This window comes from Chaetodon auriga, chromosome 22, assembly GCF_051107435.1.
Source record: "Chaetodon auriga isolate fChaAug3 chromosome 22, fChaAug3.hap1, whole genome shotgun sequence".
NCBI lineage: Eukaryota > Metazoa > Chordata > Actinopteri > Chaetodontiformes > Chaetodontidae > Chaetodon > Chaetodon auriga.
Genome location: NC_135095.1, coordinates 13,871,210 through 13,892,698, shown reverse-complemented (window position 1 = coordinate 13,892,698; position 21,489 = coordinate 13,871,210). Strand labels below are relative to the sequence as shown.

The 21,489-nt window shown below is 42.2% G+C and overlaps 1 protein-coding gene across 1 annotated transcript; it reads right to left on the bottom strand.

The window, feature by feature from the left end:
• Positions 1 to 1,304: 1,304 nt before the first annotated feature.
• On the bottom strand, positions 1,305 to 20,410 carry dcn (decorin). Its single transcript, XM_076722546.1, has 8 exons — positions 19,883 to 20,410; positions 11,970 to 12,202; positions 8,117 to 8,229; positions 6,985 to 7,198; positions 5,713 to 5,826; positions 5,209 to 5,302; positions 4,026 to 4,164; positions 1,305 to 2,734 (listed from the first exon to the last, which is right to left on the bottom strand). Exons 2-8 carry the CDS (start codon positions 12,181 to 12,183, stop codon positions 2,534 to 2,536), a joined length of 1,089 nt encoding a protein of 362 aa, XP_076578661.1. The 5' UTR covers positions 12,184 to 12,202; positions 19,883 to 20,410; the 3' UTR covers positions 1,305 to 2,533.
• Between the last annotated feature and the right edge of the window lie 1,079 nt (positions 20,411 to 21,489).

Genomic DNA, 21,489 nt, shown 5'->3' with positions numbered 1-21,489 from the left:
TGTTTCCCCACAGCGAGAAAATCTGTTATCAAACTGGCTGGCCTCTGTGGAGTTTGCTCTTCCTGTGTCAGTGTGATTTCCTCAGGGAGTTCCGGTTTCCTCCCACAAACCATAGACACGGGGGACTGGAGACTCTAAATTGAATGCGTTGTCTGTCTATTTGTATATATAGATGCATGCTGTATGTGTCCTGTAAATGCATACAGTACATCTTGTGATGGAGTGTACCCTGACTCATGGCCAGCACATGCTGGGAATGGCTCCAGCCTCCTGAACCCTTCACAGGATCAGGCAATATAGAAAATAGATGTGAAACTGCGTTTGGAACAAGTACTGTATGTCACCCACTGGTAATATAATTCATTTTTTATGAAAAATAGTTCTCAAATTCTCAATGGGATGAAATGAATTGCTAAAAAAAGTTAATTTTTCAGTGTAGATTGCAAAATGTGGGTCTATAACAGGGCACTGTCATTGATATGATTTACATTGTTGGTTTAATTAAAGCCAAAAAGTAGCAGATGCACCTATTCCTGCAAGAATGACACTTGCCGCTCCATGAAATTCAGATCCTGAGCCAATGAGCTTGATGAATAGTCCCCATGTTATAATCTTTTTCAGTCCGGTTGGACGTGGAAGAGAAATCCGACCCACACTTACTCTTTGACATAAGTACAGTCTCAAATGTGTGTTGTAACATCTGCAATGTGACTTATTGTTACCAGATGACAAGAAACCAGCGCTCTGTTAAAAGAAACCGGATAAAGTGTCTGATAAAAGTGAAAATGATGGATGACCTTTAAAAGTGCCCATGAGGCCGAAATATGGCTGAAGCCAGGTTTCTTTTTAAGCGTGTTTGTATTCCAAAAAGCATCCATCAGCTGGACAGACAACTTCTGAAATATCTGTTGAAATGAGGTGAGAAAACTACTGTATGGATGCTGTTTGCACTGTCATTTGACAGGTCTAACTAAACATTAGATATCCCATAGAAATAGCACATTCTCTAAATATTTGAATATCTTTGAGTCAACCAAGGCGGCCATATTGGTCATTTCTTTATCAGTGGGTTTTGTCTGATTAATCTGTGCCTGACGCAGTTTCGCCTAATGTGCATGATTGTTGTGTACATGTGTGTCTCACCTGATCTCAGCACACTCTACCTGTGCCTCCTCTTGACCTTGTTCACCAGGAAGCCGCTGCCCTCTGGTTACTGAAGCGCCATCCAGTGACCAGGAGTACAAAACTCCTTCACATGACTGACAATAATGCAAGTTCTGGTCATTACATCCATCAAAAACAGCTACTTTTTCCATTAGTATTTTTATTTTGTTCAGGACACCTTAGCTGGAGCCCCTGCTCCGGAAAAAAAGAGGAACACCTTTGTAGCTGATATATTAAGTCTGAGCTATGGTAAGTGCTTGTGCCTTTAAGCAATGAGAGGTTTTATACAGCATTTATATACAGCGTCTATACATACAACATTCACACCAACATGGTTGCAGTGGGCATGCCAATCCACATACACCCTCCAATTTTTCTTGACTCTTAAAAAAAGGAAATAAACGGCAGGGAAACAAGGAGAGAAATACATACACGCATTAACAAGAGATTCCAGAAAGCACCAGGTTCAAGTCGAAAGGAAAAAAAAAATAAGAGCATGCATATAAATCTTTGGGAATGGCTTCTGTTTAAAACATATATGGTTTATTCTACATTTTTTTAGAAGCTATTTTCACCTTGGTTTTTATGGAACAACATACACACGGAGTGTAACAAGGGATGAAATGTGATGAAGAAAAAGTGTAAAAACACCCAGAACTAAATCCACACTGAAGTAAGCACAAGAAATCACAATGTGATAGAAGTCACGGTTGCTTTTATCTCTACTTGAATTGAATACAATACAAATAGAAACTCAGAGTTCTTTCAAGGAGTGCAGCGTGGTACTGTAACACTCTAAATGCTATTCCTAGTACACAGGTAATATCTAGTACATTCTATTATACCAGTTGTTAAAGGTATTGTAAAACACAAGTTAACCCCTTGCTGCCTGCTCTACAGGCCAGCTCCTTAGAATTCATACAATGGCTAAAGGTTGAGAAAGTTTACCAAACTGGGATTTACAACATTTTCCACTGAGTGAGATTTCAAATCTTTTTGGTTCGGGATCGCCTGTGAATTTCAATTTGCGCACCGAATGAATTGCACGTATTATGCACAAGAATGCTTCTATGAATGATGTGCTGTGTGTGAGAGAGCATCACCATAGTATGTTGGTGTTTGCTGTAAGCTGTGTGTACTACTGTTGCACCAACCTTGAAGCTAAATAATGAATATGATATGTTGTGTTTGAGGTCCATGTCCACTGAAGTTTTGAAATGAGTGTGTGGATTAATGACATCATCGCTTGTGGGGAGGCAGTGTTGGTAGGGGTCAGTGTTGTGGGGCAGCGGTCAAACACGCACGCTTACAAAACTTTCACACACTCATTTACAAACACACACTTCCTCGCAGAGATGCGCTGGACGCTCTACTTCTTCCTGTAGTTTCCGAGCTGGATGGCGGAGCGGTCGAAGACGCAGCGGAAGGTGATTGGCTGAACTTCCCAGTAAGGCACAGGGTTGCTGAACAGGCTGATGCCAGAGTACATGGCCTTCTTGCTGTTGAGGCCAGGAGGACAGAAGTCCCCTGTTCCCACAGCAGCAATCTTGTTGGCATGGAGGTAGACCACCTGGGGAAGAGATTTAAATAATGACAATCTTCAGTCACTGAGTGGGATGTGCATGGCAACAATTTAGTTTTTCCAAAATAAAGCAGATAAAGAAGATAATAATAAGTCACCAATGAATAATAACAGCTCAACAACGGCAAATTAATTTTTTTCTTTTTGTCTGTTTAGCTGAAAACATCGAGAGCTGATGCTGTGATGCTTGAGAACAAGCACGGCTTTGGTTGCATATAAAAACAGAATCATGTAAAAAGCATATATTAATGTAAGAGCTGTTGAAACAATCATGTGGCTAAGCATTGCTTTTGAGCAGAGAAGCCCTTGTCATGCAGCACTGAAGGAGAAGGATCCTCGAAATATGAACAAAGGGAGGAAAGTGTCTCAAGCTCAATGGGATAGACAATATAATGATAATTACAGATTCCAAAGCTGCCACATTCAAAAACATCAAACAATATAAAGACATAATTAATTGCAATTGCCATCATATACAATGGGATAAGTGAAAGACTATGCTGGGTATGGGATTCGGTTTTACTCTCTGTCCCAGTCAGAAGTGGGAGGAACCTCAGTTTAGCACAAAATGTTCACAGCAGCTTGTTGGAAGCTCCTTCACCAAGCTCATGTTTTCCCATAGCTTGGTTTGTCAAGGCTGCTGACGACAATGCCGTTAAAATGTGTGTGCTCACAAAATAACAGGAAAAAGATGGTTGACAGGTGTGCGGTGCTGAGGTTCATTAAGAGTGAATGCATAATTCCAACCAACTACAGGAAATTACCTCAAAATGGTTTTATGGGGATGGGATTGATGTAGCAATTACACAGGCTTGAGAACCTAATAAAATGATGAAATAAACTGAAGCCAAAGTCAAGTTAAAGGGGCCTGGATTCAGGTCTGTTTACACTCCCCCCTACTGCGAAAATCTGTAACATTACGGTATGACAGACTACCAACACTTTACTCAACAAACAAACTGAATGAATCCATGTGACTTTTGTTATGAAAGCCTTGGTCGACTTGTAATCGGGCACTGTGAACCTAAACAAACCAAATGCAAAAATGCAGCAAAGTAAACTTTTCCAGTATGGTTTAAATCAGGGAAAATGAGCTGTGTGTGATCGCACTGTAAGAAAATGAGAAACATAAGTATAATGCTCGAGCAGAAGCAATTTGCTGGAACTAAATGGTTGCAATAACAATCTTCCTGTGATCCTGCTGTGCATTCAAACCTGGATTAACAACACGGAGATGAACAAGTGCTGTAATTAAAATGTCAATCAAACCAGAGCGTACCTGGATGTACTTGTGGTCGGACAGGCCGGGAGGAACACTGGTCAGAGCGTTGTTGTCGAGGTGCAGCTCTCGCAGGTGGGGGACGTTAGCCAGTGTGCCATTTTCCACAGAGCTGATCTCATTGAAGCTCAGCCCAAGCCTGGAGGAAAAATCAGCATGTAAGATGAGACACGGAAATGTGCAAATGTGTAGAAAAACGAGGAGCACAAGAGCACAAATTGCATGAGTGGAGAGACCAGCATCGTGACATCAGCGTTTGTCTCAGCTGCCAAAATGGTTGTTAGCTAATAATGCAGTACAAAAAGGGAGGGGTTGAGGAAATGAAAATACCAAAAAGAATCTACACTTGTCACATTACTTTCCCAGCCTATTTCTTAATTATGAGCGAATGGAAAGTGAAAACTTTCCGTCACTCATCTCCTCTTCAGCATCCTCTACTCATGCTGCATCAAAGCCTTCTTTGTTCTACTTTAATATGCCATCTTTGGCACAATCTTATAAACAAAGTGTGTCCAACTTTCATGAGCAAACCAGTTATTTTGATTATCCAAAAACTACTGTTTCGGTCTCAGGTTTTGTTATGCAGTAAATCACTTAAACGTTATTACCAGAAGTGGCATTCCAAGTAAAGCTAATACAAGTCGAACCAGAGAATGAAAAACTGAGGTAACATAAACAGAATGAGAAATGGAGTCTTAAAGCAAGGCTACGTAACTTTTGAGAGATGAACTATCCAAAATCTTGTCTTACCAATAAAGAGCGCAAATTAGCAATAAAACACAATTTGCTAAATAGTTTCAGGGGGTTTCAGCTACAGCCTTACTTAATCCAGTATGAAAAGTAGCATATGTAGGTGGCTACATATGCTACTAAGATGGCTAATGTTAGCATTAACTTTAGAATGGGATGTGCAACTGAAATCAGTCTATTTGATGACTTTGAGACTCCTTACCTGTGCTTTGTGTTAGCATGGCACATATGAACATTTTAATTGTTATATAAAAAAGTCACAGAATGAGAAACAGACATGACTCTTTGGAAATTAAGATTCAGTCCACAGTTATGTTGTAATTCCTATTTGTGGCCACAGTGGCTGCTGTTTGGCCATAGTTACATAGTCTTGCTTTAAATCTTAAGGTCAAAAAGAAATGATAAGGTTAACAAAAATCATAATTTTTATTACTTGGCCAGGTTCTTCAGGCCCTGCAGGTTGCTGGCAGTCACTTTGGTGATTTTGTTTCCATCCAGGTGGAGCTCAGACAGAGAGCTGGGCAGACCTGACAACCCACAACACAATGATTACCGCCATGAACAAAGTGATAACTAAAGTAACATTGACCTTAGGAGCTTATATGACATTATGAGGCCACTTTTACTTAATTCAATTTCATCTTAAAAAGTTTAGATTAATTATGAAGGAGTTGCTGTTTCCAAGTCTATTCAACCCAAAGGAACCTTATTCCATTTGTCATTTAGCAGACATGTTCCCACCCTGAGATATCTGAATTACTATGTGCTACAGTTTATGTTTTTCATATTGAGTCCATTGTTTTGCTGTAAACTCAAATCCAAGCATTCTTTTCAGAGAAGATGGTTGTTTTTGGCTGAGCCTGACTGGATGAAACCTGGATTAGGTCAAATTCCCCAATTTAACATTTATTTGTGCAAACAGAAATTAGAGCTTTACCTTTGGGGATATCTGTAATGTTAGTGTCTGCAATGCGAATGTAAGAGACCCTTTTCAGGTCAGCGAAAGCACCGGCGTCGATTCCTGCGCTCTTCAGAGGGTTGGACCCGAGCTCTGAAAAAAAATGAATGAAAGAACAAATGTGAGCAGAGAAAGAAAAAAGGGATAGAAAGAGAGAACAGCAGTAATCGATCACGTCTATGAAGCTAATTTCTTTCCTGGTGTGTTACGGGAACATAGCTGAGTCATGAGTAAACAAAGTCATTGGCAAGAGAACAGCTTGTGTTTGCAATACAGCCTTTCTCCACACCAGATTCCCTGATTTGTCACGGATTATACTTCCACTGTCATTGCATTTTAAGTGACTGAATCCATACTTTGAGCTTCAGCTGAACAATGACAGAGCGACACTTTTTAATTTGTGGAACAGGAAGTTTTACAAGTCAGAGATGACTTTTCAAAGTGGAGCAAAAGGAGGGGAAAGAGGATAGAGGACAAATAATCTGTAATTCTTTTGTGGAAACAAAACAAAACAAAACATGTGTAATCATGCATTAGCAGGCTACCAGAGTCCATAACCGTCTCATCACTTCCAGACTGTGATGTGTAAATCTTGTCTCAATAGTGAAATGCCGTGAAGCAAACTTTCCTTCTGGTCTCTCCAAACAAGAATCAATCAAACTGACCAATCTCACGCAAGTGCCTACTTGAATATAAATAAATAAATAAAAACATCTGGATACAATGATTGTTTATCCTCCTCAGTGAAAGCCACAGCTTCTTACAGATGGTTGAAGTGCACCAGTGTGACTTACTTTCAAGACTCACCATTCGAGTGGGTCCATCGTGTGAATGTAGCACCACTGAATATATGTAGATGCATGTATTTCAATTAATTCTCAGATTTACTTCAACTTATTTCTGTAGCGTGTCGATCATCATTGAACAAAGGCCAAGAGGATCTTTGCTTGTTTCTCTGAGCATTGTAATAGCTCTTCCCTTCAAAGTGCAAATGTAGAAATGCAGCAAGTACTCTTGTACTGCCTTCAACAAGCTTACAGAAAAACATCTAAAGCCTGTTTTACCTCTTTTGCAGCAGTGGGTTGCACCTTCAGTGGCACTGACCTTTGCATCTACTGAAGTGCAGATGTCTACTTTTTATATCAGCCTCCAAAGATGTGACCTACTGTTGAAATCTGTGTGCATCCACTGTCATTCCTCTTTAAACTGTTTGTGCTATCCTAATAAATATCTGCATTTTTACTTTCATACCCATGACGATGACATGGGACATGCCCTGGAAGGAGGCCTTCTTGATCTTGGTGATTTCATTCTCATGGATGCGCAGCTCCTGCAGGCTCTTGGGCATGTTGGCGGGCATTTCCTTGAGCATGTTCTTGGACAAGTAGAGACGCTGCAGCTTGGTCAAAGGGCTGAGAGCCTTGGCGTGGATGATAGTGATTTTGTTGTTCACCAGGATCAGAGCCTGTCAGGAAGAAAACCAGGTAGATGAGATACTGATGTTAAAATACATTTTTATTATTGCTGCATGGTGTAGTGGAGCTTTTACCACCATCCCCACGGCACTAGTGAACAGTCTGTGCTTGTTTGAATTCACATCAGTGTTTAAAGTTCTGTTGTTTTGGAATCTGAACTTTATTTGAAACTTTACACCTTAGTGGCTTTCATTGTTTTTTTTCCACTTAGAAACATTCTCTGCTACAAATGCACCATGGGACAGTAAAAAAATCTGGACTTTCCAGATGAGACTCTACAGAAACAGGGCGTTTTGAGCTCAACAGATGTTAGACACTCCAACCCGGTGTCTGTGCTGTCAAGACGGGGCCAAGTTCAAGTCCACTCTTGAGTTATCCCTAATGCATTTTCAGAGGAATCTCACCCCTGCTGCTCCACTCTCATGTAAGCAGACACAAGGCAATGTGAGGTATGTGGTCGATTCCCTCGAGAAGGCAGTTACATTACAGTGGAAACAGCTCTGGCCGTCAGACAGAGGTATTTATTGCAAGAGTTTGAAGACATGAAGGTGTACGGCCTACGGGTGAATAGTTTTCATGCACCTGGTGACTAGGGGAGTGGGGGTGGTGGTGGTGTAATGATGGTAAAAGATGGGAGGAAAAGAGTGCTATGGGTGGCTGTATGGAGGATGATGGAGAAGAAGAAGTGGGGTCCATGTTTTAGAATGAGGAACAAGCCGATAACAACTTGGAAACAACTGATAATTAATGAACCGTTTATAAACAAGATGTTTCCTCAAGAAGATCATCAAGGGGTCACAGTGAGGGAGGGTTAGGGTGAGTGCTGCAGTTACATAAGAACATGTTACATAACTTAAGGTATAACACACAGACCTGAAGCTCTACAGATGGAGGTAAATGTCTCTTACATGTAGTCCTTTGAGGTTCTTGAAGTCATTCTCCTTGATCTCAGTGATCTTGTTGTTCTGCAGGTCCAGCAGGGTGGTGTCGTCTGGGATGTCCCCAGGAACGGTCTTCAGGCCTGATGGGGAATTTTTACAAGACATTGTTTAATTAGATTTAGGGTATGAGAGTCAGAAGCGTACAAATCCAATAAATCTGTCAGAATGATGGATGATGGAAAACTGAGTTTGAGGTGAGACGATGATAGCTGTAGCTCTGGTGATGAGAGGTTAACCACGCTCTGACCTCAACAGGAAATGGATACCTATTCGTCCCCAACGACCATGGTTGCAGTCGGTCTATAGAATATTAAAGGTCTCGAAACAATATTTTCTCATTCAGTTTCTTACTTTAAGCTCTGAACACACAATTTCCTGCCAAAGATGGAGCAGCAGAAATGTGATGTCACATATTTCTGTGCAACAGTCAGACGTTAGCAACATCTAAATCAAAATCGGGCTGTAGTTTTTAGGCTGTTTGTTTATGCTGGTGGCAATGTCCGTCAAATCAAATCAAACCACACCACACCCACACAGTCCTGATTAGCTGAATTTTTTTAGCATTAAACTCTAAGAATGTTTTTTTTTTGATGACCTTATTTAGTGATGACTGTTTAACGCAATAGGGACATACATTCGATTTGTAACCAAGTTTCTGGGCATTAAGCGCCGTAGAATTGTTGCACACACAGGAACACCGAATCAAACCTGAACGAGCACCAAATAGTAACTGAGTTTATAGTAGCGACACGCTGTAATAACAAAGTCTGCTTTGTCAACATAGCATGGTACATAAAGTCTCAATGAAAGGGACGTAGAGCAGAAAGGCTTTTATGGTGACATTCCAAACGGACCAAATAACTATTTGATGTGCTCCGAGGCACATATGGTGGAAATGGACCTTAAAACAAATTTCCTTTGGAGTAAGTAAGCGACTGCATACCTGGACACTGAGCTCATGCTAAATCATTTTGCTTGGACTCTCTCGTGGGACGTCATGGCTGATATGACACAGAAAATGGCATCTGTAGTGAAAGACTGTTTGGTTGAGTGAACTGTTTTTTAAAAAAGAATTGAGCAAGGACAGCTGGAAGTCATGGTGTACGCTCTCCTGCGTCTGTGGTAGAGCAAAAAATACATTCAGAGCTGACAGTTTACATTTCAGAGGAGGAGGCGTACAATAAACTGTTTAATAAAGAAGCTTACACTCCGCATCTCCAGTCCACATACGTATGTCTGGACATAGTTTGTCCTAAAAGCTTGTGATGACTTCTGTTCAGGTCACCCAAACATTACTTCCAGCTAGGTTTGCTTTTCTGTCAGCTTTTCCAACTCAGCAGCGGATGACCCACAAACCATCACAGCTGTTTGTGGCCACCGCCATCATTACAGCACCACACTGCATACCTCTATACTTACAAACACATTGTTTTTTTTATGGTATTGTATCGTAAAAGTCAATCTTTCTCAGCCTTTGCTGTTTCAGTTTTAAATATTGTGTTTTTTTTGTTTAATTGTGTCTTGCAAAACTACATGCCTGAAATACCCATTTTTAGCCCCATTTTAAAATGGGTCCGTTTGTGTGTAGCATCAATGAGAAATTAAAGATGCAAAGGTCTGTGATATATCAGTTTTTAAGCAAATTTCACCTAGAAGGTGATCTTGTGATGCATTGAGCAACAAATGAATGGCAACGAATACTTGTCCCATGAAACATGACAGTGCATATCAAGTATTTGAATATTGTGTTTCAGTCTGCATCTCACTTTTCAGCTGATAGCCACTTGGCAGGAAATGAACGACAGAAATGGGACTCGCCCCCTCTCTTATAGTCACTAGTAATCAGTTCATTTTAAAGCGGAATGATTGGGATATCAAGCGTATGATTGCTTTGGACTGAACTGGACTCAGCACTTCCAGGCGTCATTGACAGAGTTTATGTAATGTCCTCTCCTTGTCTGGTGCTGCGGCCGGGCCGCGGGACTTGATCTGGCTACATCAGCAAAGACGTGATTGCCTCATGGGACTGAGTAAGTTTGGATTTCTTTGTCATTCAGAAGTGCGGCTAGACATGATGAGCATGCCCGCCAACCACACACCTTACACAATCACTGCTTATAAAAGATAAATAATCAGAGATGCGGCTGATTGTCTCTAATCTTAAAAAACAAAACAAAACAAAAAAACAAAAGGCTGTTGTGTGACTCCATATTTGCCAGCTCTGGTGGAAAGAGGTTTTGCTTATCCATAATCACAACTCATTTGTACCCGAGGCTAAATTTTCTCTGCAGAATGTTTTAGCTGTCATCCTGCCAGCTGCAGACTCCACATGTACAAAAGGTTGCTTTGGGATGGTTAGCAAACTCTTCTGTCTTGCCCAGACCTGTGTGTGTGTGTCCAAGTATATACATATACCTCTAACTTTTAATCTTGTGCATGTCTAAATGTGTGCGTGTGTGTGTGTGTGTGTGTTCGCGTGGATGCCAGCAGGTCTGGGGAACAGATGGAGGCCCGGGGCCAATAGTGCTGATGCAGGAGTTGAGAATCCAGCCGAGGAGCTGCGTCTCCAGGGGGGAAAGTGCTGCTGTTGACTGGGGCCCCGGCCGGACGACTGATGTAATGGAACCGGCCCTATCCTGAACATCACTCTCTCCAACTGTGTGTCGCTCTGACTGTTGAGCCACCTGCCTATCTGCGATGCCTGTCTGTCTGCACGCTCTGCTTAGACTGTGATTGCTGTCCTGAATCCATAAACACTGCCTCAACCCTGGCGCTTTTGAGCTTAAGAAACCGAAGTGGTTATGGGCTGATTAATCCACTCCTGTTTTTATTTTATACTCTCAGTTTGTCCGTCTGTGTCACTCCCTCCCTCCCTCATCTGCCTCCTTGAAGCTCCTCTCCAAACAAAAGCGGAGCCAAAAAATTATCAAACCCAACTGCGCAGCGAGGCACTTTTATGTAATATACAAGAATAAATGAGGTCAGGGACTTTTCTGTGACAGAGTTTGTGAGATGACTCATGCTCTTGTATAAGCTATACATCAGATCAGACAAATAAGGTGGATAAGCTCCAAACAACAAAGATGACAATTGAGTAAATTGTTGTGACTGTGCTGAATCAAAAAACTCAACTAAATAATTGTGGTCTTTCGACCTTACTGAGCAAACTTTACATTGAGAAACAGGCTCTGTAACATTTGAACTTGTTAAAACTGGACTTCCCTGGTTATTCAGCGCTAACCTTTAATCTCCACCACTGTTTAAAAAACAATTCACTCAGAAAGGGCATATAATGCAATTGTTACAGGAAGTGAAGGATAGCTCACAGCATCTGTGAGTATTTAAGGTATCAACACTGGTGTCATGTTCTCTGGAGGACATAATATACCCCTGGAATGACCCTGTGGGTTTGGGTGGATGGTGGAGACGCACAAACTTGTGACTTTTTCTGCTCTTAAAAACCCATATTGTCACTCTGCTGTAGTTTTGCTGTGCTTTTATTCTGCTGACACCCATCTGACCTCAGCATCTGATCCATCAAAGTGAGCTCATTTGCTTGGAATCCAGGCCAGAACACCAAATGGAGGAGTGGACGGAGAACATGAAATGATTCAAAATGATTCTGAACATTAGAATTCACCCTGTTTAATGTTTAAATTTAGGGATTTTTGCTCACATGTAGCAACTATGAATTTTAATCAGGCACCACACAAAATAAATGGAGTTTAAAAACAGTTATTAGTGGTCAAAAAACACACGTTGAGAGAGTGTGTGAGATTAGACACAATATGAACTTTTGGTGGGAGGTGTCTTGTCTTACCGAGGTCAGAGCACTGGATCACACGCAGGTGGCACTGGCATCTGAAGGGGCACTTGGGTCCTTCACGAACGGAAGGAAGGCCTAAATCTGTAGTTACTCCAGGCAGACCTGATCCCGCCTCATCCTCCATCATGAAGTCTAGGAAGCCGGACTGGCGGAAGGGCAGAGCCCAGCAGGCAGTGACCAGGAGCAGAGAGAGACAGGCTGACCTCATGGTGCTGCGAGCAGGGAGCCTGGAGGACGAGAGGACACAGTTCAAAGGTTTGGGTGGATACACTTTCAAAATAGTCCGTCTATGATTAGTTTTGAAACTACCGTACTCTGTTTAACTGTTTCTGATTCACTGGTATACTCAGAAGCAAAGTATGGGAAGAGAAGGGCCAAAATAGATTTTCAATGTGGCAGCGAATCAAATGTAGAGAGAAGGACGCAGTGCGAGAAGGACAGGACAAGAGACATTGATTGAAGGCCAAAGAGGCAAAGGGCAAAGGTGAAAGGTGGAGGGCTCAAGGGTTAAACACTTGGGTGTAACAATTTAGTGTGGTTGGTCAAATAAACTACTGGTCAGTTTTAGGCAGAAGGTGAAAGGTGATAAAGCTGGAATTAGCACAAACCCAGATGAGAAAATGACACAATGATGTTAATTCAATAAACTCTGCTACAATCTGTGTCTATTATTTATCCATCAACCATTTATTCTTGAATTTTAATAACCTTTTTAAGCATTTTCCCATTACTTTTGGTTATTTCACAATTTATAATTTTTTACCTAAATATATACCTAAATATATAAACAGTTTATTAACTTTAGCTTTAGTTTTCATGCACTTTCAAATTACTTTCTTTTCTTTCTATTCTTTTTTTTTTTTTTTTTTTTTTTTTATTGTTTGAGCTGCTCTACACTCTGTCTGCAGAAGTGCCTCTGTTTGAGAATCACTGACAAACAGTGACAAAGACAAACAGTGTACTAATGTTTTGCAGTCGATTCATCATTAGGAATTTGTTATCCATTGAAATGATCTGGACGCCATGCTACAATGTGCGTGTGAAATTAGCCTTTGCAGCAGAGACAGAAAGATCGCCTGCTGCATAGGCAACATCTGCATTAGCTTTTACTATAATACACAGGGGATGCATCATGGGAAATTCCATGGCCGCCGCTTTATACAACTGTACTACATTTTCTGTTCAAAAGTCATGAATCACAGTGATAATTTGTTGGCTGTTAAAGTACTTTATCATCAGCGTGAATCAAAAATAAACTGGTGGAGCATGTGTCTACTGTACTGCTGGAGTCAATGGGAGAATCCTGCTGCCTTATGCAGTTGTATATTTCTATACACAACCACAACCCAGTTGACACATACACACACTCTCTCAAACAGTGTGGAGATCCACAAAACTCCATGACCTTTTACACAGCAACACACACACACAGACACACACACACACACACAAATGCATGCAGAGTCTCAAAGACCCAGCAATCTGCTTGTCATGGGTATAGCCAAAAGTTGCTCCTTCCCTCCCTCCGTCCCTGGTGCTACAATAATTGAAGGGCAGATATGAGCCACAGCTGCTAACAAATGACTTGGGCGCAGCTGGTCTGTAGCAGACCTTGACCTGAGCATCATGACCACGATGATGAAACTCACCCAAAACCATCAGTTGGCCAGAGCTGAAATTACTCAGGGCTGGTTTATAAGGTCTATGTGTTTGATGGTTTTGTGCTGTATCTTTGTTTGCTTTTTGTTATTTGAGTGTATATTTGCACGTTTTTATATGTGAATACTGCAGTAGTCTGTGTTTTCAAGTGCATTAAAGCAAAGTGCACAAATTATATGTGTAGCTATATGAAGTTTGTTGTATCTGTAAATTTGAGTAATAAATGCATGTGTTTAAATCATTCAAACGTTTTAAACAGTGTGAGAATGAGAGAGACAGCGAGAGAAGAAGATGTGCTGATGTAGTGTAAATCCAGGTTACGTCAGGTCACAGGGATCACGGCTCCGAGGCACTCTCAACACAAGTAGTAATTATAGTCCCTGTCCACAAAACAGCCACCACTTTGACACACTGTACAGCTCCAGTCCAGTGGTTACAGTGCTTGCATACAGTATGACCAAACTCGAAATCACTTCCATTCAGAAGGGATTGTTCTGGATGGGATAGTTCTGCACAACCTCTTAATGTTTCTTTTTCACTCTTGTTCTGCTGCTACGAAGCGGAAAAACCTGAACTGAAAAGGTTGATTTCATTAAGTCGGTGCTTAGAGCCTGGGATTGCATCACACAATGTTTAATGTCTGGATGCAGTTTTCCATGCAAAACGTTTGCCATTTTGTCTCACTTGGAAACATGGAGTACGCACTGTAGTGGGAGGCGTTGAAACAAAGAGCTCTAGTCTGAACATACAGTAGATCCAGAGGACACGTTGTTCCAGTCTTCTCGACAGACTGAGTAATCTTGGCCGTGTCAGATGCTCTTATCTAAGCACCACTGAAAGCTCCATCCAATGAAAACCTTGTCTGCAGACTTGGCTGCAGCATTCTGTCGTCGTTTTAGATTTAGGGTAGAAAGCACTATTGGGTCAAGTAGTGCTTGTCGATGCCTTTGAGGGTTTGTTTTATCTGGCTTTGATGCCAGATGGGTTGGACTTATCTTGTAGTATGATACATTAATTGTCAATGCTGGAAAGTATTTGAAAGTCACTCTATCACTTTGCGTAGAGGTACTGGTGTTGTGAACTCCTCACATCTGGCACTTCTTGCAGGCTGGAACATTCAGAACTATCTACAAAGCTGGGGTACCAGCTCTGTTTAAAGGAACAGTAATGCACACAGAGGTTTCACTGCTGATTACTGAACCGTATCTCCCTGCTTTGACCCATGGCCACAAGCACATAAACAGATATACAATCACATGTGCATTGGTGCAGGGTTTCAGATGGCCCTCCATGTGTCCTGCCATCAATCCATCAACCTTTGTGCATAAATGTTTCAGCAGCTTTTAATGTGTGCCAGACAGGCGAAAAGAAGAAGAGAGTGATCTCAAACTAAGCTCTATGAGCATTTAATGGCTTCAGCGTTGGTATAAAATCAAGAATTACTGCTACTTTGTGAGTCATAATCAGGCGCAGGAGTTGTTGATGACGAGACTAAAACAAGGTTTTGAAATAAAACCAGGAAAAAGGAATAGAAGAGATTTTCAGGGATTTTTCTTTGGGACATTAAGTATCAATTTGTGACCACAGCTGCAGAATACGCAGCTAAAAGTGGCATTAATATTATTACATTAGGGGATTTGGAGATGGAGGCCTGTAGATTGTGGAGATTCATTGCTATGTGTCAACATTACAGCGGTGAAATAACGAGGACATGGTCAACCGAGATCGAAGGTCACTCTAAACTCAAAACAAGGAATTATGGTCAAATGCAATCTTTTTTTAAAGTTAAAATTTAAGGCTATTCCCAGATTTCCCAGCTGGGATAAACCTCTGAACAGACGCATGAGACAACCTGCTGTGCCCCAGGTGCTGGTTCTTTCATTGCTCAGATGTGTCCACAGGCCCTGCAGGGTGGCCTGCCCTAAGAAGATGCCCCCACCTCCATACAGACACACACACACACACACACACACACACACACACATATAGACACCTGAAGACTCTACTGCACACATGACACAGGCTCCTTGTGTATGCTAAACCCAGAGGGCTGTCAACAGAACATGCAGGAACATGACATGGCCATGCAAACTGCACATCGTCAGTATCAGCATTTCCAGTCCCCCAAAGAAGATGCAACCTGCTGTTACAACCTAAAAGTTATTCCCCTTCTCATTTTCACTTAACAGAAGCATCGAACTGGGACTGGAAATCAAACCCTGATGTTACAGAAGGTTTCATTTAGTGCCCTGCAGCTTAGAAAGCATGATCTCACTTTTTATGACCTTTTCGAAAATTGATATGTTGCTGAAACTAAACTTTGATATATTTTTGCATGAAGCTTTTGTTTGTATGTAACTTGTTTGTAACAACTATTACAGACAGACCATGTTCACCCTGTCATTTACTAATAGCTTTAATATTTGATTATTGGGGATACCAGTTATTGAATCAATTTGTTGGTGCCAAAGTTGTTTGCATAATGTATCAGTTAAGTGTAGCCTCAATTGGAGAACATGGCCGGTTATCACGTCATGGCACGGCTGTATGCCAGCTTACAAGATGAAAATGGGACAGGCTTTATTCAGAAGAAGTGGACTGACACTAATCAGTGCAAATGTTCCACAATCTTGTTTACTGCGAGAAAGACTGTCACTGTAAAAACCTTCAAACAAATGCAAAATGTGATGCACAAGCATAACAAAACAGGTCATCCTGAGGCATAAAGAAGGTGAACTTCACACAGTGTTGAAGAGACATTCATTCATCCCACAGTGACACAATGGAGGATGATGAATTCATTTTTTTTATCTAATTATGAAAAAGCAATATCGTACTCTATGTTGACTTCTCTGAAAGGATGTGGGTGGGGAAGTTGATTTGTTGGTGTAGAAAGTACATGAAAGTTTTTATGTTGAGTCATTATTATTCAACGCCCTCTGGCCAGCAGATGCCCTTTCAAGTACTGCACATGGAACTATGGAACTATGGTAGCTACAGAAATGATGCATCGAAAAGTAAAAAGTACGAGCAGCTGTGAGAAAGTTTAGTCTGTATTTTCAAAAGATTTACAATGTACCACATCCCAGAAAAGGACATGTGGTAAATGGCACACTAACCATCTCTATCTTGTGCTCTCGTGTCTCTGAATCCTGCGATTCATCATCCCGTGTCTGACCAAGAGAAAAGGGGTGGAGGTTGACATTTCCTGTGGTGGCGGCATCCTTGTCAATTCTCCTGTGTCCCTCTTTTGTCTCATCTCTCTCTTCCCTCCCTCCAATTTCCCCCAAGTCTGGCCCCAGCATTACTAATGATTCCCAGACAGGAAGCAGAGCTCGCATGAGGGAGTAAAGTAATTTTCCCTCCTTTGCTTTGTCACTTTCTCCTCTTTGTCGCTGCCTCTCATTGAAACTTTCAACAGTAGAAAAGAAATGAAATACCCACAGAATGATTACCATATCACCCAAATTCAAGAAATCTTTCATTGAAATTTCTGCAGCATGAAAGGGACCGACTTGAATGTTAAGCACCACTGTGTCTTGATTTCAGCAAATCTAATCATGTTGCAGTGAAGGAGACAACATAAGGCAGACACCAACTACCATCCCACCCTCCACCCCTGTCCGCTACTCCCCTCACCCTCCCTTCTAACTCTCCACAGGCCTGCGTCTGCCTCTGCTGAGCGTCTGTCAGCAATGAATCACTGGAAGGTATTTACAAGGCCACAGGACGTTTAAAACACGTGTGGCCCTTTCAACCCATCAGCAAATGAACCTGGGCTCTCCTCACACGTGGTCGCACAAGCATGACGGATAATAATTAATGCTAAAAGCTCTTCCTTTGGCAGTGGTGTGAGGAGTTGGTGGTAGTCAACAAGTTTCTGATGTATCGGGGGGATTTTGTGAGAATGTGTGTATCTGAAACTATGCGAGGACACGGCCAACAAACAATTTCAGTGCCAAAACATTCTTGTATTAGGAGTTAGGCCAAATCAGTCTTGTCTGGAAAATAGCTGTCCGTGCTCCCGTGCATGTCTGCATGGAAGGTTTTTGGCTTCCACGCTCTTTTGACCACTACAATCAATATAAATTCTTCATGCCGATAAAAAGGAAAAAAGTGTCGATCACTTCAGGGTCCCTAAAGCACGCCTGTTGTCTGGAGCCATAGCATGAGAAAGCCAGCGAGCGGTTAAACCACATTTCAGCTGTTCCATGAGAAGAGCTGTCGGCCTGCCATCAACCTCAGTCCCATTATCAACAGTCTGCGCTGCACCGACGTGGACGAAACTGCCCAACCTTCTCTCCCTTTCTTCTCTTTCCATCTCCTCCTCCCTTTTTGGGCTCTTTCTTTCCTTCCACAGCTTCTCTCCCATAGCTTATGGTATTTTCTTTCTCTGTCTGACCCTTAAAACTTTGGCGAGAAAGACTGACATGTGGAACTTTCTGGTATTCCAGTGAGCAAAGGGTGGGGGGGGAGGGGGCTGATGTCCATTTAGTTCAATTGTTCTTTTGCTCTTTTTTTTTGACCCAGATAGTTGAAGTCCAGATGGAAAAAAAAGCAGCCCCTGAGTGCAAATCTGGGCCTTGTCTCCTCCAAACCTTCCGTTCAGTCATTCCTGATTCAAATGTTAAACATCTGCTCAGCTCAGCTCTGAAGTATGAACTGGTGAAGTGCTTTTATTGCCCTGAGTGTATTTCAGTACAGTGTTTATGCCACGTTTAGCCTCTATTGTAATCCCCCAAAGAAGGCATTCTAGTTTGTTTCTCTTAGTTTTCCCCTTGTTCAGTTTCACTCTGGTTCTTTCAATGGAATTCAGTGCAGCTGAGCCTTATTAGGTTTTTTCCCTGCTGGCAAAAAGGATGTAATGAGTTAGCTGAGAGTTGTGTGGTGGCTTGCCGGGAAGCCTTCAGACCTCTCTTTGATAGAGGAAGCTGTACCATTACGGGATTAATGGCACTGTGCGTTGCCAGGTACAGCTTTTTTTCATCTCCTCTTCAAAGCCTCTCACTTTAAGTTGCCCCTAGCAATTTGGGTCCTGTTCTGCTCCTGTGAAAACACAGCAGCAAATGCCACGGTGGGCAGAGAGGGTTCAGACTGAGAGGGAACAGGGCCGCAGAGCCGACAGATAAGAGATTGGGGTTAAAACGGTCTGGCTGCAGTCTCAAATGAACTGCTGAAATGGAAAGTGTGAGAAGCAGCAGAAACAACTTTTTCCAAATCAAAGTCTTGACAAGCAATAATGGGCTGAATCAACACAAAGAAATCCTCATTGTTGTCTCAGCTTTTTTTCCCCTCATTTGCTTGTAGACTGCCCAAACGCCACAGGGGGAAAAAAAGAGAGAAAAAGAAAGCTAAACAAAGAGAGAAAAGGGACAAATTAATGCAACGAACATGAGCTTTTCCACTGACAAATGATAAGAATGAGAGACAAACAACTTAATTAGAAAGCAGAAAATCTAAATTTTCTGCTTTCTCCTCACTCGACCTGTCTTTATGTTAACATTATTAATCAGATTCACTTCTGCACACGAACACACTCACAAAACTAACTTGAGAAGTGCACTTCCATATGGGTTACATCCAAACAATCAACAAACAAGTGTCCAAACACTTGGTCAATTGCCACAGAGCGCAACACGTTAAAAAACTGCAAGCTGAAAACTGGAGAATTGAGAAACTGCTGAACACATCACATGGCACTCAGTGGTGGATACTTTGGAGATTAACGATGGGCCAGATGAATACGTTTTTTTTTTTGGCAGAGGGGTGAGGTACCAGCATCAACTGCACTACCACACCCCCTTCCCGAGCTGCTGCTCTTTTCACTGAGCTGTATGCAGATTGGACTGGAAATGATTACGGTCCCTCATCATAAAGCCAAGACAGCTGTGGGAACAAGACCTGGCAACACATCCGGAACATACACAACACATATGAACGTATGAAGAAGTGGATAAAACACACTCAAATCCAGTTTAACAGAAAGACACACACACACACTCGCTCAGTCGTAACTGCAAAAACAAAAAAGCAGTCGTCTTATCTTTATAAAATAACATCATCAGCAAATAATGTGACTTTTAAATCATGAATACATGCATTTAACACAAAAAGCCACAATCCAGCAAAAACCAAGCCATTCCCTCATGTCTGATCTCTATCTCTTTAAAAATGTGTGAAACCCAACTCCTTACTCCTAACCTCACCCATTATTACCCATGCCTTTCTCCCTTCTCAGTCAAACTTACCTGTTCTCAGTAGAAACAAGGCGAAGAGAGTAGAGATGAGCTTGACTCCCAAAAATCCAGTCGAGTGGGGGGAAGAGACTGTGAGGTGGCTGCGAGGGCCTATGGGGTAATTGGACTCGGAGCGCGTGTAGCCAAGATCAAGCAGGTGTGCTCTGTCACAACAAGGGGAGGAGAGAGAGAGAGGGTGAGAGAGGAAGAGAGACAGAGGAGAGAGAGGGGAGAGAGACAGAAGGAGGGAGGGGTCCGACCGCCGAGCTCCTCTCAGGACCGAAACAATTGGTGGAGAACTTGCCCCGCTCTCGCTGCGTGCTCCAGAAACAGCTGGAAAAGGAGAAGGCTGGAAGAAAAAAAAAGGGGGGGGGGGAGAGAGAGACAGAGAGAGAGAGGGAGAAGGAAAAGGGAGACAGGGAGAGGGAGCAAAGAGAGAAAAGAAGAAAGAAGGAAGGAGAAGAGAAAGAGGCAGAGAGTTGGGGTTTAAGGCAATAAGCAGTGATTCGGCTGGCAGCCACCCTCACTGTGACATCTGGTAATGATAGGTCCGGTGGAGCAGAGAACGCTGCACACAAACTCTCCGTCTCCCTCTTTCACACTCTGTCATTCATCCTCATTCAGCCTCCATCCTGACTAACCCCAGGAAAACACCACACACACACACACACACACACACACACACACAGTTGCACACACAGTCGCACACTTTTGTCTAATCTATTCAGATTGCCACCTCCCCCCAGTAAACCGCCATCTCTGTTTTAATCCCATTCCCCAAATGTTAATTAGGTTTGTTTGGGTTGCCTTCATAGACTGTTGGGTCTATTGGACTTCACTGGGCAAAAACAGAGGAGGTGGCACTTTGGGGAGCTATGTGGGAGGTAGAAAGGCTCCTATTCTTAGTCCTTATGGTCTTTTTTTAACCCTATCACGAGAAAAGTTGATATTGGACATTTTGTACCCCTGGAACACACTCAGTGGTGTTTTTCCTCACATCTAATGCTGACGTTTTAAGAATTCTTCTTTCTACAATATCTGGGCATGGATGCACTGTATGGTTAAGCTTAGGGAAAGATCGTGGTTGCAGTAAAGACTGAGAGTCTGCAGCCATGCTAACAGCTCTGTGAGCTTTGGGCTAAATGCTAATGAAAGCATGCTAACATGCTCACAAGTATGATGTTTACCATGTTCGTTGTGTTTATGCAGCATGCAAACATTTGGTCACTGTACTTAATTTCATGGGAATCTGCAAAAGTTGCCATTTCACTGAGTTAAAACCACAAATGCGAGCCTCGTGGTGACACCAGAGGCAAACTCAAGGGATCATCAAAGTCATTAAGATACCTTCATCCACTGGGAATCATGAATGTCTGAGCAAAGTTTCTTTAAATCTAGACTTTTCGCTTTCTGTATGGGACCTGCCAAAGCTGGATCTAATCAAACTGAGGTTGAGGTCTGTTTTTTAACCCAGAGTGACCAGAACTCATTTTATCAACATGACTGGACGGCACTGGAGTTTGCTAAGTGCCTTTAGAGACTGTGTCATGCTGTTGCAGGAAGGTCACAAGTTTAACTTCTGCATTAGCCAATGTCCTCCTCCGCAGCCATGTGTTCAG

Bases quoted from the DNA above. Each gene is read 5' to 3' on its own strand.
- dcn (XM_076722546.1), bottom strand. From the start codon at position 12,183: ATGAGGTCAGCCTGTCTCTCTCTGCTCCTGGTCACTGCCTGCTGGGCT. The intron at 8,230-11,969 runs GTAAGACAAGAC...ATTCCCCATCAG, and splicing joins GATCCAGTGCTCTGACCTCG to GCCTGAAGACCGTTCCTGGG. The intron at 5,303-5,712 runs GTAAAGCTCTAA...GTGGGTTGTCAG, and splicing joins CATTACAGATATCCCCAAAG to GTCTGCCCAGCTCTCTGTCT.